General features: G+C 40.0%; 3 protein-coding genes across 3 annotated transcripts; 1 reads left to right on the top strand and 2 right to left on the bottom strand.

The window, feature by feature from the left end:
- Positions 1-391: 391 nt before the first annotated feature.
- Positions 392-824, bottom strand: LOC122626543. Its single transcript, XM_043806839.1, has 2 exons — positions 684-824; positions 392-614 (listed from the first exon to the last, which is right to left on the bottom strand). The coding sequence occupies exons 1-2, from the start codon at positions 748-750 to the stop codon at positions 445-447; spliced, it is 237 nt and encodes a 78-aa protein (XP_043662774.1). The 5' UTR covers positions 751-824; the 3' UTR covers positions 392-444.
- A 183-nt stretch (positions 825-1,007) lies between these two features.
- LOC122626684 (trypsin inhibitor) lies at positions 1,008-1,586 on the bottom strand. The gene is made up of 2 exons (XM_043807041.1): positions 1,293-1,586; positions 1,008-1,230 (listed from the first exon to the last, which is right to left on the bottom strand). The coding sequence occupies exons 1-2, from the start codon at positions 1,357-1,359 to the stop codon at positions 1,061-1,063; spliced, it is 237 nt and encodes a 78-aa protein (XP_043662976.1). The 5' UTR covers positions 1,360-1,586; the 3' UTR covers positions 1,008-1,060.
- Positions 1,587-11,141: 9,555 nt separating this feature from the next.
- On the top strand, positions 11,142-11,560 carry LOC122626498. The gene has a single exon (XM_043806781.1). The coding sequence runs from the start codon at positions 11,275-11,277 to the stop codon at positions 11,539-11,541; it is 267 nt and encodes an 88-aa protein (XP_043662716.1). The 5' UTR covers positions 11,142-11,274; the 3' UTR covers positions 11,542-11,560.
- The last annotated feature ends 4,874 nt before the right edge of the window (positions 11,561-16,434 follow it).

Consider the following 16,434-nt stretch of genomic DNA (forward strand, 5'->3'; position numbering starts at 1 on the left):
TTGCACTTTGGCACCCCGTTGCTAATTGTCTACCAAGTTTTATTTCACCCTGTTTCGTCCTTCGTCCTCTGTCCTTCGTATCGTCCTGCTGCCATTCCTTCCACTCCTCAACTTTGTTCTTTTGCAGCCATTACGCGCACTTGTCGTCGGGGTTGTCATTATGCTTTCATGGCCTTAGTTTTGCCCTGGGCATAAGTTTTCTAAAAAACGAAATATGAATACAAAAATCGCTGGAAAGGGGAGTATGGAGCGGTGGGCGGAAAGCCAACAGACTTGCTGGCAAATGGGAAAAGTTTTGGAAACTCTTTAAATCTCTTTTCGCTGATTGCAGGAAAACAATAACAGGGAGTCACTTTAAAACTTTAATCGGTGACAGAACAAACCAGTTCGCTGTGACTTATTGGCATTTCTATACTGTTTTATTTTTATTTCGTTGCTATAATACTACTCTTTGCATTTGTCCTCGCATTCCTTGATGCTCTCAAAGGATGTTCCATCGGTGTCGCATGCAACAAATCTCTTTGAAGTACACGTGTTTTCCCAACGTGAATAGCCGATTCGAGTGATCAAAGTGTTGCAAGCACCTTGGCCAAACAGCTCAAAAGCACAGCTGGCTAAAAATGCAATTATTTCCGATAAATTGATACCAATATTAAACTTGAAATACTTCCTTATATACTTACGATCTTTTAAGGCTGCAACACAGCCAAGTATGGATGCAATTAGGTAAAACATTAAAAATCGATGCATTTAAGAAGAGTTCCTTAACGTAAATGTTATTTTTGCGTAGCAGAAAACATTTAAATGAATAAGCTCTCCAACTATATTGTGTTAGTATTAACTTAAAATCCGGAACTAATTGGATTATGAGTGGTATTAGCTCTATGACTTTAGCCATTGTTAACTATTTGTAAATATAAATTTAACAGTGCTTAATCGAATTATAGAAACTTTTCGAAAGAAATAAGTACACATTATTATTTATTTTTGTAAAAATGACGTAAACACTTGTTCATTCTTGAAAGGCTTCTTTATTTTAAGACTTTAAGCTATAGTATTATTATTCCTTGCATTTCGCTTCACATTCCTTGATGCTTTTGAAGAAAGTTCCTTCGGCCGAACATCCACCAATGTGCACAGTCTTGCATTTGTTTTCACTGGGTATGTAGACTATTTTCGTGATTAACATTTTGCATAGACCTACACCTCGATATTTTACACCACAAACAGCTAAATAACAATTGAGTAAATGGAGTTAATTAAATTACAACGGATAAATACGAAATACTCACGGTTCTTCAAAGCTGAAACACAACCAAGTAATGCAAAAATTAAGCAGACAATTGAGGGAAGTTTCATTTTAATTTCGTATTTCCAGCAGGAGTAACACTTGCACCTTTCAACCGACTTGAAATGACTAAAAGCTAGCAGCGGAAAACCATTTAACGTTAATGCAAATTAAATATATTAAGATAATAAAGTAATACAAAAAGGCAATATAAATATAAAGTAATTATACCAGCATTTCATCGAGTTCAACGGCTTTTGTTTTCGGGCTCATTCATCTTGCACCGAAAACAAAACACTTGTTTAAACTTTTCTCGGAGAGTTCATATGTTCTATAAACTTCATACATAGCTCAGGTTTCTTCACATTAATGAAACAACTTTCTCAAATATCCACCCACTTCTTTAAATTTAATCTCCCACTTTGTTTACCCTATTGATTGGGAATCCTTCGCAATTCCATGTGGATTTCCCCTTGTCTCTGCGACAGAAATCGAACATTTGATACGAAATTTCAATAAACAGATGATAACAACACTTAACCCTCGGCAGCCCCCACCTGCAGGCCCCCCTTTAACCGTTGACAAGCAGGTGATTGTCTTTTTCGAGTCCCCGGGCATTATTGCGAAAAGCTTTGTGCAAATTTTCTCATATTTCCTTGCTAAGCTCTCCTCAAGGACAACTCAAGACGAGGGCAAATGGCATAAAGCAAATATAAATATGCTAAAGGGGAAGAATTTGTGAAGAAAATGTATTCTTATATTCTTTGCCATTTGCCCTGGTAATTGTTATTTGATACACACAAAGAGCGAAAAGTTGTATTATTTCGCTTGTGGCACATTTGCCAAACCAAACAAACCATACAAACTGCAAAAGAGAAAACTTAAAAACGAAAACGATACATTTGAACGAGTGTTTTCAATTAAAGCCAAGACGGGGCCATAAGCGAAATTCAATTAAAAACTTTAAAAGCCTCCCAACAATTTCCAACTGCAATTAGACGAAGGAAAACACACACAGCGAGTCCTGATTGCATTCAAAACTAGATACTGCTGCAATATATACGGATACATCAACGCAGCTGAGATACAAAAACTTCGCTTTGGCAAACTTTTAGCTATTATGTAACAAAACGCAGATGAAGGCAGCTAAACTGCAATCCATACGCCCTTCTTGCCATTTTCTCAACCATCTGGCTCACATTCAAAAACAGGAATTCCATTTCTTCACTGATACAGGAGACTTTAGAAGTCCGAGTGTGCATACAGTTTTAATGCCTAAGAACTAATACCATAACTATTTAATTGCAAACCTTGGTTAGTAAGCAGCATATCCTTTTTGTTAATATGCCATCCATGGGACTTCATTTAATTAGAAACTTTACATAAACAAGCGGCTCACTCAGTATAACTTTAGATGAGAAGATGAAGGAGCTGTTGTTTATGATGATAAAGACGCATAAAGTTATCAAAGTTGTTGAGCTAGAAAGAAAAACTTGTGAGACAAATATAATGGTGTTTTCTGAAAGAGAAATAAACCCAGAACTTTGCCATCAACGTCAGTTTTTGAAGAGCTAAGCTCTTTTATTAATTAATTTACAATTATGTGCCAGAGAAATACACTTTCATTAAAAATTCGAAACAAAATTTAATTCGATAAATTCGTTAGTTTTTATAGTCTCATAAACTGTAATCGACACATTGGAGGATCTTTGCCACTTTTTTTATTGGGCTGACAGCTGTTGCCACTTTATCATTGATAAAAATTGTACATTTCCGAATTTTTAATGGCGATTTGAAAGCTTCGAAGTGAAATATAACAATATGGCAGCCTCCAATTTCCACTCGTGAATGTTTTAAAGTCCCGAAAGCGGATATTGGTTGGAAAATGGTGTGTTATTTATGCCATTGTTCGATTTGTTTGCCTTTCAACTCTTCATTTGGCCATTTGTTATATATGGTATATATCTGGCATATATATATGCCAGATCGGATTTATGTTGCCGCTGTCAAGGGTTTCATTATTATTTGTTTCCCGGGACCGTTTCATTCGCAACTTTGCGGCATTTGGCATTTGCATTTTTATGGCAACACTTTCAGGGGCCGCAATTATTTCCCCATCTCGAGTCCTGCGAACCGAGAATTTTATTGCCCCTGCATCCGCTGCCTCGTGCGAGGACCTTTATCTCCTTTTTGTTGCGGGGTGCGGCTGCCGTTTGGTTCAAGTCATCGAGGCATCGACAGTCATTTGGCAGATATATTGCAGTCACAACATCGCATATAACACATCAATATCCGGCACAGCCACGCCCACACACACACACCCACACATTGCGCCCCCAGCCGACGATTTGCACATAAACAGGAGCAATAAGCGAGCGAAGGACGCAGGACGCAGGACGAAAGCAAATTGAAAACGACAAAACACAACTGAAATGCGGCCCAAGTTCTGGGAAAATGTAGGTTGCTGATGCTCTGCGGAAATGGAGGAGAATGTTGTACATAATTTCCAACATATTCGGAACTAAATGTGCCAACAGCTAAACATGGAGTTTCCTTACTTACGAAAATTACTATTATTATTTTATTGAAAATGCTCTAGGACACTGGTAAAGATTTCTATTGTATTTATATTCATTGTATTGCAAAGACACGATTTTTTAATAATAATAAAATGCCTGCAATACCCTTTTACTTCGGTTTGTCCCTAGCAAAAGTTCGGTGCGAGTATAACGAATATTTGTTGTACCGGATATCCGCTTTTCCATGTGACGGAAGTTGTTGTTTCCCTCGCTCTTACTGAAGAATTCAAGTTGGCCCCCTGAACATTTTTCCTTCATTTTGGAGCTGGTTTTTTGCCCATTTTATTACTTTTTGTTCCGTTGTGGCGAAGTGTTGTACGGCCTGCGCAAGATCTTAATTTCGATATTGATGTCAAATTGTCGCGCGGTTTAATTAAAAATATCCACGGAGTGCAGCAAAAGTGAAACAGAAACAAGGGAAAGCCAGTGCAGTTTCCCAATTGTTGTGGCTTTTCTTTTCGCTCACTTTTTATTTTTGCGCATTTCTGCATTGTGCTGTTTTTTTTTGGCCCACAATTGCCGAGTGGCTCGATTTGGGGACCAACACGTTGTCAACTGGTCCGTAGTTTCATACTGGCTCTAGGCCTCTAAAAGTTGGCGCTTGTCCTGAAAGATTAAACTTGAATTTCATGTACGATAGAATCACTATAAAGGCGTTGTGTTTGAAAAACAGCATGCATTCCGTTTTTAATAAACATTAATTAATGTATTTACGGAGACATGTGTTTTCAATCATTTGATTTACGTACGTTGGTTGACCGCAAAGTTCTTTCACAGCAGATGTCTGAGCCACATGTAACTTTCATAAATAAATCCACATGGAAGTTTCCAATTTCATCAATGCCATTTGAGTTGATCACCGCAGCACTGCAGCAATCGGTGATTTTTTCACTCATGATTTCCGCCACCGAAAGTCCAGCATACATTATTGATTATAATTTAAAATTTATTTTGCCTGCATGCCATGACGACTACGATGATGATGATGAGGATGACGATGATGAGGATGGGAATGTTGCCAATTGTTTTTGCCTGCTTTCATTTTGGGAACTACACTTTCCATTCTCTCTGTCAATTTCAACGCCGATTCGCTTTGATGGGCAATGAATGATGCAGGACTTCAATTGTGGATGCCATCAAATATTTATGAATTAAATGGAAAATCATCAAACGGATAAGCCCATCGGTGCGGTGGCGGCTGTGATGGCATATCCTTTTCTGATTGTTGCCAGCACAACGCTAAAGTGGGATAATTGCAATGAAAAGTGTTTCCCGAGTAACGAGGTCCTGAAATAGAAGTAAAATCGCATGGATTTTGAGCTCGGTATTCGATAGGTGTGTATATGATTGAATTATTTTCAGTTTAGCAATGTAAAAACTTATCTGAAAGCGTGGCCAATATAATTAAGCGAGCGAAAATTGAAATACACAACTGGCAGTCAACGCAGTATTATCCAAAAAAGTCCCGCCAAAAATATGCACACAAACTGCACAAACTTGGCGCAAACTTTGTAAGTAGCCCAGGACGAAAAGGACTTTGCGAGCAGCAGGATGCTGAAGTAACTTCCTTTTCGACTTGTCGGTGCGCCTTAGTTGGTTTTACTGGTAATTGCAGTTTGCAGGGGGGGCGCCGAGGCGAAAATTGCCCCAAAAATGTGGCGGCAAGAAAATGAGTTCGCTGAGGGGAACTGTCGGACTTATAGCCTCCGACCTCGGAAAACACAACTCAAGTTTATGTTGCTACTTCGCGAGGGAATTAAGTTTCTTGGACTCTCTTATAAGGGCGGTGTGGCAAGTGGAAGTTCATGTACCAGAAATCACTTATAGTAAGCTGAAATCTCTATCTTTATTCGCCGTTCTAAATGTTTTGACAGGGACCTCGCCATATTTCACATTTCCAATCCTTTCCTGGCAATTGATTCGATTCCATATTCCTGGCTCGTAAAACGTTTGGCCAAAACAACACGAAGCTGGGCAAGTGTTTGGATTGTGTCTCTCACAAAAGTTTTGAGCTGTAAATAATATATATAACCATTTGGCACACTAACAGTATGTGAAATGGAAATCGTGCCAAGCGGGTTCAGAATCTGACTCTATATGAATGTATGTGTGTATTTTTCCCACATTTTTCCCTTCAACCAAAAAGCAGCGTACGTGGACCAGAAAACGGAAAAAACAATTTCCTCGCTCGGAACTGGCTTTAGTTGACCCAATAATGCCACAACAAAATAGAATCCCTTTGCCCATCTATGCAGCAATAGTTGTTCCTGTCCTTCTGTACTTCTGTACTTGTGTACTTCTCCTCATCCTTTCGCTTTTTGGCTTGAAACCTTTGAGAATGTTGCAATTGCGAGTTGCCGTCGAGAGCATGTGGCATGGGTCATTAAAATCATATGCTGCTCTGGTCAAAAACTGGCGATTTGCTGGCAATCTGATAAAGTTGACTAGCAGCCAGCAGCCATGAAAGAAATGGAAACACTCACGCACACTCCTGGCCTGAAAGGGAATCCTTAAGGATTTTGGTGTAGACTGGCTGCCAAATACCGTGGAATCAAAACACAACTTGCAGGTAACTAATTGAATTAAACATGCAACAAAAATATGCAACAATTTATTCGGAACTTGAAAGTTTGTTCGCACATTTCTTTTAAGCACTTTAATACTCTCTTACTAATCGATGTGTATTTTAACCGCACTTCTGTTAATTGTAGTATGTAGTTTTTAATGAATGGGGGCAAGCTGCCCAATCGACCCGACTTGGTTGTGGATCCGCCTAAGGTAGCGTTTATTGTAATAGATGGGCTTTGTTAGAAAGTTTCCAATATCTGTTCAGCACATACAGCCGGGGGCAAGTAAGTGGAGACCGACATAATGTCTGTGCCCCATTTCGTGGAGGCCCACTTGCCCTTTTCGCGCCATTTGCTGGGTGGCAAGTGCGGGTGGGGGCGGTGAACTTGCTACCCTGTGGCGTGCATTGAGTTTCATGACGTCATTAGCGTTAATGGCTGTCCGTGTGCATTATGCAGCAGTTTAAATATGCGCTCTGAATGCACTTTTTGTTTAATGAAAAGTTACACGAGCTGCAAATGAGCAGCGACTTGCATTGCAAATAATGAGCCACAAAGTGTTTGCCATTAAATTTGCGGTCCCGTGATGGTAATGAGGTGATGTGGGTGGCTTCAAGTTTTGCTTCAGCTGCGGCCTTTCATCGACTAGTTGAAAGGATTTGGCCCGTCGTCATGGCGGCTTTTGTTGCACGTTGCTAACCAAGTCAAGATAAGGGATTAGGTTGCTCGTCGCCTCCTGTAAGCCTCTCAATTTCCACGCTCGCTCTTATCGGCACCAAACTTCTGGATTTCGTTTAGTCATTAATGAGGCGATGACACGTATGTGGCTTGTAAATTTTTGAGCGGGGATATATCCATGACGTTGCCATGACAGTGGGATATCTTCATGAATTTAAGGTGAGCCACAGCAGTACGAAAAGCTAGTGGAATTTGGTAGGAGGTAAATGGGTATTTGATGAATTGAATGTATGAGAGATTTTCTATTCACGGGATTGGATTACGAACAATTAGCCAGGATATAGTATATATTTTATATAGTATATATATTCGCAGGTCGAAGGAATATCCTTATCTCGTTTTGATTGCTCAGCAGATCATCAAAATATTATCTGCTTACCAAAATCTATCAGCATAAAACCATAGAAATAAAAACGCATGTACGATTTTCATACCATCTCCATTGACAGTAAACACCTCGCCGTGTGGACATCGCGTTGCTCATTTCTTTCTGATCTTCCCCTGGTCGTTTATAACCCTTTCAGGCTTAACACGCTTTCCCCGCTAGATGTTGCAGCTGAAAATGGGTGCAATACCCCTTTTTTAAGACCCTTCATGGATGGCCCACTTGTGTTCCGCACAAAAAACAAACTTGCAAGAGCTTAGTCAGCGCTTACACGCAAAACTCGCACACATCAGACAGTCATGGCATAGCGCATATCTATATGTGCACATGTATATATGCTCCTTATACATGTCAGTATATATTCTCCTTATATATGTCAGTATGTATATATTCTCCTTACACATGTCAGTATGTATATATTCTCCTTATGTATGTAAAATATGCTTTTTTGTTGTCTGAACTCAACGAGGCATGCAAAATGCCAGCGAGACAGGAGCAGCAACTAGTTGGACTGCGGCTTTAGTTTTAAATTATTTTGCGCAATTTTACTTCGTTTCGTACATGCATACCCCCCCCCCACCACCCCCCAAAAAGGTGTTAATCAAATGGCCAGCATGTCCTGCATGATAAATGTCCAGACGGGAAAACACATTGTGAGCTGGGAGTGGCCAGATCCCTGCGGCTTTTCCCGCCTGCGTGCAGTTTTCCCTGGAGCTGAGTAATTTTCAAAATTCGTATCTCGTTACGCATGTAATGCTAACTTGATATTAGTAAATTGTAGCTTGTTAACTTAATATTAGTAAATTGTAACTTAAACGTGAATATATTCCTTGGCAGAATTGGAAGGTTTTGCTAGCATTAGTTACATTTGCAGCTGCTTAAATTTGAATGGAAAGTCTGGTGTTGTTGCCTGAGTTTCCACTGCTCATCGGCAATTGAGCTAGTTGCACAAATGGCACTCGAATTGCCGCCATATTAAAAGTTGCGGCTTGGCCTTGTTCTGCGGTTAAGCCCGAAAGCTCGAGCTCTGTGCCACATGCCCCGAAAAGTATGCCACGTTGTTGCCGTTGCAAGTCTTGCTTTTTTTCGCCTCTTTGCTGCCTGCATTTTATGGCTCTGCTGCACACACTTCTGTGTGTGTGTGCGAGCGAGACGCAGGATGTGTGCGAGGGAGAGCGCAATACTGTAATTGTTACATGCATTCGAGTTGACTTGCTGCGGTCTATCTGCAGCACCCCCTCCGCTTCCCTCGCCACATATGCATTGGCAATTTAATGCCACGACAATGCCGTATTATTAGTTATCCTTGCCGCACGCCCCCCGCCCCCCGCTGCATACGACCACTGCCACGCCCCCTGTGAAACCGAGCTGTGCATAATAAATTAACCGCATGGCCGGTTCGAGTTTTGCTCATTAAAGCGCATTTGTATTTAGTTGTGCATAAAACATTAAGCGAAAATGAGCCAACGTGACCAGAACCCAACTCATGTCCTTCCCCAAATGCCCATGTGTGCGTGTGTTCCGCGTGTGTGTTGGTGTGTATTTCTCTTGGTGTGCGTGCGTATGCGTAATTACACTGGCTGCTCACTCGAAGCGAATTCCATTCAATTCACATTTAAAGGCCAAGCGAGAAGATCGCCATGGAACGTGGATTTTGACCCGCTCCTGGGAAATCACCTGTAATTATGTGATTAAAACGCCCTCGACTGGCGGGCCATGTATTGATTTTAAATTGAATAAACTTGTAATTAACTGAAATGCCTGCCAGCACGCCCACTGCACATGTGCTGTGGATTTTGACAGAATTGGAGCAAAGTGTTTGGACACTCAGTGAAATTCAGAGAAGAAATCGATGTATAAATATTTTAAAATGCGTTATCAACAAATCTAGGAATTTTATAATGCGTTATCAACAAATTTACATCTGTTCTTTTTTATGAATTTTCTAAAATGTTATAAAATACCATTACTAAATATTCTGTACACATTTCGCAGAACAAATTGTGCCACATCCTAACTAGACAATAACCATAGCCATAAGTTATCTCCATTTTATGCATTCCATTCACAGACCCCAAAGAACTCTCATATATAGAAAAGGAAAGCCCTAAATATAATGATAAACTTTATTACTCCAATCCTCTATTATATGCTTGAAAATGCAATTTATTCGCTAAATACTACAGAGGAGGGGGCAAATGACCTTAGAAAGCCACAACTTTTTCCGCCCTGTCACATTTGCTTAGGCCTTCAGCAGGAAAACAATTTAAACTTTCATTACAGTCAACACATTTGGCCCTTCTTCTTTTCGGCCCTCTCACACATTTGGCCACTTGAGCGACACTCATTCATAAATGCGAGAGTCTCCATGGGTGTGCGAGTGGGGCAATTTTCCAGCTGCTTCACATCCTTGAGCTCCCCCCTTCTGGGGACTCTGGACTCCTTCTTTTCATGCTTTTCGGAATGTAGAGTACTCTTTGAAAGGGGGTATATGATTTGAAGAAGCAGAGAGTTATAGTATAATATTAGTATATGAATTATACCGCAAGATTCTCTTTAGAGTAACTATTTTTAAACACTTATATAGATCCCATTTAAATTGGCTCTTATTTAACTAAAACTGCAAAGTCCAAGTGTATTTGACTCAACTCTAAGCTTCAGCGGCTTGGCTTCCATTTGCTTGTGTGAAATTATCCGCATTTTTGCGGCGTCTTCTGTAGTTGTAGTGGTGTTGAGTAATTTCCAGCAACATCTGTGGGCAGACATCGCGATTCCGCATCCTTTGCACCCTTCTGCGACTTCCACTTCCACATCCACTTCCGTTTCCGCTACGCCCTCTTATCATTATTGCTCATCAAGCGTTTCTAATGAAGTCGTAAAAATTGAAAACTTTCAAGGCATGTGAGCGTGTCCTTTATCTCCCTCCCCGCCCATCGGCATGTCCTTTTTGTGGCGTTGCGGCTTATGTGTTTTGCTTTATTGCTTCTCCTTATTTTGGTACATTTTTTCCAGCGCCCGTCATTTTAGCCTGGTCTTCTTTTTTTCTTTATGCCCCTTGCCGCCATTAAACGTTTATTTTTCTGCGGTTTTCCTCGGCTTCTTTGGGATTTCTTTGTATGTTTTCCGCATTTGTTGTGCAAACTCACATAATCAGCTTTAAGCTCTGTACGCCTGCAGCTTTATAAGCAGCACACGCCAGCAAATATTTACTGGCAAACTCGGTTTGTTTGTTTGTTTGTTTGCTTGGTCTCGACCGCCCTCGATTTAATGCTAATTTGGTGTTTCGACTCGTAAATAATTACGATTGCCCATGGACAAACATGGGCCCCAGGAATTGTTTAATTTCAGTTCGGCTGAAACATCCATATATGCTGGTTGGCAAACACTAAATTAATAATCCTCATTTTAGGTGTCAAATTACATTTTAGCAATGCGAATTTGTTGTGAAAGTGTTGTATTCAAAGTTGTAACGTACACATAGTGACGAAGCGCACTGTCGTCAGCAGCTAACTTAGTGACGAAGCAAAGTGAGCGAAGACGACTACTTTACATAAATCTGATGTTTTTTTGATTAAATATATTTGGAATTCGTACGCCTAAGATATTTTTGTCTCCGAAAATGTCACTTTTCGGTCAAATTTGTAGGAAAAATCACTGAAATTAATTTGATTAAATTCCAAGTTTCCAAACTCGGATATTCTTTTACCATCCTTCAGAATGGTGTGCCGCTTCAATCCCTTTTACATTGGACCAACTCCACCCAGCTGCTGCACGGACTTGAAGCCCGATTGCGATTGCCCGCCGTGTTCGCCGGATACAGGGTATCAGGAGCCTCGACCCGTTCATGAGGAGTGCAACCCGGGTGTGTCCAAGAAGGAGACCAAGGAGAGCAAATGCAATCCTCCTTGCAAAGAAGCCCCCAAAAAGGAAAAGAAGGAGAAGAAGGAGAAGGCCGAGAAGAAAGATACCAAAAAAACTAAATAAAACGAAGTTTTGCTAGAAATTGCTCTTATTAAAATTCCCATATAGCATATCCTTTTTTTCAAACGGAAAATTCAATTATGGTAGATACGCACGAACATCGAAGTTGGCTTCTTAAAATTCAATTACACGCAGCTCACAGCTACAAACATGAATCCATCTATGCACCATATCAAATCAAAGTCAACCGCAAATATATTTTCAAATTGAATTCTCCCAGAAGAAAAAGGCACAGATGTGAAGAAGCGGTCATAAAAACTCAATAAACGGCAATAAAATACGTATACGTATAAATGTATATGTATATAAATATGCCAAGGCAGACTTCAAACAATTTGCTACGGCTAACGTTTTCTCTCCAAACGAATTTTCTTGGATTTTCTTCCTGATTTTCCCGGTCTGGCAGCTATGCCACGTCCTTTGGCTCCTGGAGGCTGACTAATTTCATTTGCCACCCACTTTTGAAGGAGCTAGAAAAGTGAGGGACTTGTAATTGATTTCATTAAATCATTTGCCCAGCGAAGAAGAACGCAAATTGTTAGACAATGGGAAATTACAAAATTAGACACGTTTTTACAACACATTCGCCATTTTTGATGTGTACCACAAGTTATGGCATGTGTAGCAAACTTTTCCTGCTTTCCCATTTCCTGTTTGCATTTTTCTTCAGCATTTGCGCAAGTATTTGCTTGCGGCAAGTCAGTCATAAGCATTTTTCTTTGCCAATTTCCGTTGGAAAATGAAATGCTGAAAATTGATAGTCAGCACTTGGGGCTTAGTTGTTTAGTGCTGTTTAGTTAGTCCTGCGGAGACAGATTGATGATATAAATAACTTTTATCTCTTCTGATCAACATGTTTTGACATAGTCATAAATTTTCTACAGAAGCAGTTTGCTTTTAGACATCTTGTAAGACATTTAATATATATTGCAGTTATTTGAAGAAAATATGCATCACGAAGACTTACTTATATTTTTTTCCATTAGCGCTGAGTCTTATTTCCCTGCATTTTTGCTTCCATTTCGTGGCTCATGTGTCACCGGCATTGTTATCCTTTCGCCATCCTTTCGCTTTGAAATGGAATACGAATTTTTCGGTCCTCGTCTTTGGAGTGCCAGCAGCTCCGAAAAGCGCCGAAAGGAGCTTCTACCATTTTCCACTGCCATCGCTTGAGCACTGGGCCAAATCCACTTGGCCCCTTTCGACGTCTTGGCCATTATATATGCATACCGATGCAAATGCTGGCTGGGCTTCATTTATCACTGGCGCTGACTTTTATGCAAGCCATAACTCCTGGGCTGCGTCTGGGGCGGACATTGATTTGACTGGCGCATCGAGGGCGTGGCTGCCGACATTGATTGGCCCGGATTGATGACTTCTGTCTGCACACCCCCTCCATCCGTTCCCTCTTTCCCTCAACGTTTTATTTCCATTAATTAGTGTTGTAATTGGCATCAGGTGTCGTTTTTGTTGCCGTTGCCGCCCATTTCATTGTTGATCCCTGAACCCGACTTGTATTTACCGGCAATTGTGGCTAACGATTTATTTGCATACAATCATGCAATTCGACTCGGCTGCTGCCGAACTGAGAGGGTTTACCCGGGTATTTGCACTCCAAGTAGCTAATTAGTTGAGCAAACTTGCAGTGCTTGATTGAAAGGGTGGCAGATCTTATGGTTCAAGGGTTATAGTCTATACCATGCCACTCGGTTGCATTTCAATCAACACATTTGTTTGCCATTAAAGCTGGATCCTTTGTTGCAAGTATTGCCCCTCCTTCGACAATATACCAATATATTTTGTGAGAGACTCTACAACCTACATAATTAATAGGAGCATTCCAGCTGCAAATGCATTCCGCTTAGTGCAATAATTTTTATTTGTTTGCCAGATGCCCCAATTGTTGCCCCCAAATCGGAGCTCCGTTTTACTATCTTCGTTATTTATGCATATGACAGTCGACGGCGGATGTGGAGTTTGAGCAAATAAAATAAAATATTAAATGCCACTATAAATTTGCCCCAGCCCCCCAACTATAAATAGCTGTCGAGCCACTTGAAGCAACACTCGCAAATTATGTATACGCACCGTTGGCCTTCCTGCGGCGCTGAGTGGGTGGGTGGTTTCGTGGGTTGGTGGGTGGTGGTGCTGGTGCTGTGGCAGCTGTGGCTCGGACCAAGGACAAACATTTTCGGTAGTGGCTTGTTATTCCTGCTCGTGCGTGTGTTAATGCCAACACGTCGCGCTGTGTTTGCGTCTTCATGCTTTCCAATTAAGTCGAGGAGATAAAACAAAAGCTAGAACAAAGGTGGCAAGCCGGTCGAAAGTAGAAGCGAGTTTCCCCCTCGGAATGCGGGACAATGCCGTTGACTTGGCCCTCCTAGTTTTGGTTTTGTCTGTTGTCCTTTGCCATTTGTTGCCTGTCACAACAACTTTAGTTGGAGCCATCATGCGTGGCAGCGAGGGAAAACACTGTCTGCCTTTGGCCGCATTCCGTGTAGTTAACTTTCGGAGATGGCGAACAGCAAATGGAAATCGATTGAATGGCTGACTGTGTTGAGCGACATTGATACCACATACACACATAATTAAGCGGCTTATGTAAGAGATTGTTAATCACGGCTGAGAATGAGTGAAGGGCAGCCAAACTTTGGCTATTTCTATGATGGAACTATCTGAAAGAAGCCTCACCCGTTACTCATAAATTAAAAGGGTATGCTAGATTCATGGAATGGTGTGTAAGAAGTAGAAGGAATTCATAATCAGGATCGCTATCACTAGCAGAGTTCAGTTGGGCTAAACACCCAAATCAATTTCATTCCCAAATTAATCAGAGATAATATCCCCATTGATATTGTACATGTTCCACCCGCTCAAGTAACTTAATTATGTGAAAAATAATATGTTTTCTGCGCCTACGCACTCATTTAATGCTCATTAAATATTAATGAGTATTGTTGATAGGGGAAATATTTGTTTTTCATGAGATTTTTTCCGTTGATGCCTCTGCGGCCTTGTTTACCAGAACAAAGTGAAAAGTAAATGATGTACTTAAAAGTTAAGTACTCGTACAGATGTAAAAGCATTTTCATCAGCCAAATAAAAGTTCAATCAATCATGAAGAGAAAAATGAAACCATCTTATTGTAATTTGACTTCTGATGGGCCATACTCAATAAGCAAATAAAAGAACCAAATTAAGCTAAGCGGATTTAGATATCGAATTCGCACTCATACACATACACACTCACGCACAAACACACACAAAGGAGGAGAAAGTGAAAGAGAAATTTGATTCGCTGCGCCGCCAATTTTGTCGCAACGATTTGTTAACTTTTTGTTTTAATTTAAAGCTGATTTATGTGTTCTGTTTTCGTACCCTGTAAATTTTGAAATATAGTGATACCCCGAACAATTAAAAATTAATTTTCCATTTTTAAACATTTTTTTAAGATCCTAACATAACGGGCTTAAAAAAACAAACCTAAAACTGCAGTGCTTAGAAGCATTTAATGTTTTCATAAAATAATAAAGTATACACTAGAGCGTTTTGTGGGTCCATACTAACTTCATTCGTTTTAGAGAAAATTTGCACAATGTCCTGGTGTGAGGAAAGCTGACTTTGTAATCCGCTTATGTGCGCAAATTTGGTGCGAACATTGAATAATCACTCACGCCGACAACAGCCAACAATAATAAATACGGCATTTGCATATCTTTCACAGGACGGAAAGGCGAGATTGGGAAAAAGTCGGTTTATTCTCAAGAATTAAACAAAGTAAGTAGGCATTGACTGGTGAATTATTTAAATTACATTAGTTATTGCTTCAAAAATATTTTGTGATTTACGTTGTTATTTGTTTTGGGTTAAATTACAGATGGAAACTGAACTAAATGATTATTTGGCTGATTATGATTTTTGATGTTTATTTGTCATAAAATATACGTTTTTTAGGCAAAACTAAATTTATAGTAGTTCAAAAGTAAAATGACATACTTCGTTGTACTCAGAAGGAAATTCCTAATGGATTGGCATTCAAAATTGGAAAATTCAATTTGTACTCATTTTTCTTATCTTTTCCCTTATAAAAAAGTCAAAAATTGGTTATCTTTGTTTATCTTTTTTTATTCGGGTTTCTTGCAGCACAAAACAATCAATCTTTTAGCTGTACGACTTTTAATGCCCAAGTTATAGCTAAAATCCTATAAAAATAACCCATTCTTTCACAAGTCCTGTGAAGAGTCCAGAGATTTAACCACTCCACTTCCCCTTTCAAGCCCATTTGGATGGCCTGTAAACCTGCGAGCTTGTGTTGCAACATGTCAACTGATTATCAAAGGAGGGCAGATAGGAAAGGTACTATATGTGTGCTCGTCGGTTATTAACACGCCACGTAAACCGACAATGACGTAATGGCGACTACGTAACGAAGCAAACACAAATACCGCAGGACATTCAGGACCCCGGGTTATGTGATTGTGTGGAAGTGGCAGATCCTGCTGGGGAAATTGGATACCGAGAGGAACTCTCGACACCCAGCAGGCAGCCAAAAGCGGAACGAACTTTCCACGGAAAAGCAACCGGAGAGGAGTATTAGCGGAATGTGGTAATTAAACTAGTTAGGCAACTAATAGAAGGTGCAGTAGGGAAAACGGTTGGGTCCAAAGTTGCGTAACAACTTCGGAGTAATTGAAAAAATAATTGGCCATGCAGTAAAGTATCCTTTACGTAGGGTTACATAGTGACTGCTTTCGAAATTAGATAAACGTTTTAGTAGGTTTTTAATTATATAGAAAAAACCTTAGATAACACATAGATTACTCTCTTTAAATAGCTAGATTACAAAGTAAAAAACATTTTATTAAAACATAAGTATAGCTTTGGTAAATGATTAGG

Source organism: Drosophila teissieri, chromosome 2L, assembly GCF_016746235.2.
Source record: "Drosophila teissieri strain GT53w chromosome 2L, Prin_Dtei_1.1, whole genome shotgun sequence".
Classification (NCBI taxonomy): domain Eukaryota; kingdom Metazoa; phylum Arthropoda; class Insecta; order Diptera; family Drosophilidae; genus Drosophila; species Drosophila teissieri.

Coding starts and splice junctions, on each gene's coding strand:
- LOC122626684 (XM_043807041.1), bottom strand. CDS start 1,359: ATGAAACTTCCCTCAATTGTCTGCTTAATTTTTGCATTACTTGGTTGT. Junction 1,231..1,292: donor TGTTTCAGCTTTGAAGAACC/GTGAGTATTTCG, acceptor ATTGTTATTTAG/CTGTTTGTGGTGTAAAATAT.
- LOC122626543 (XM_043806839.1), bottom strand. CDS start 750: ATGCATCGATTTTTAATGTTTTACCTAATTGCATCCATACTTGGCTGT. Junction 615..683: donor TGTTGCAGCCTTAAAAGATC/GTAAGTATATAA, acceptor TTGCATTTTTAG/CCAGCTGTGCTTTTGAGCTG.
- LOC122626498 (XM_043806781.1), top strand. CDS start 11,275: ATGGTGTGCCGCTTCAATCCCTTTTACATTGGACCAACTCCACCCAGC.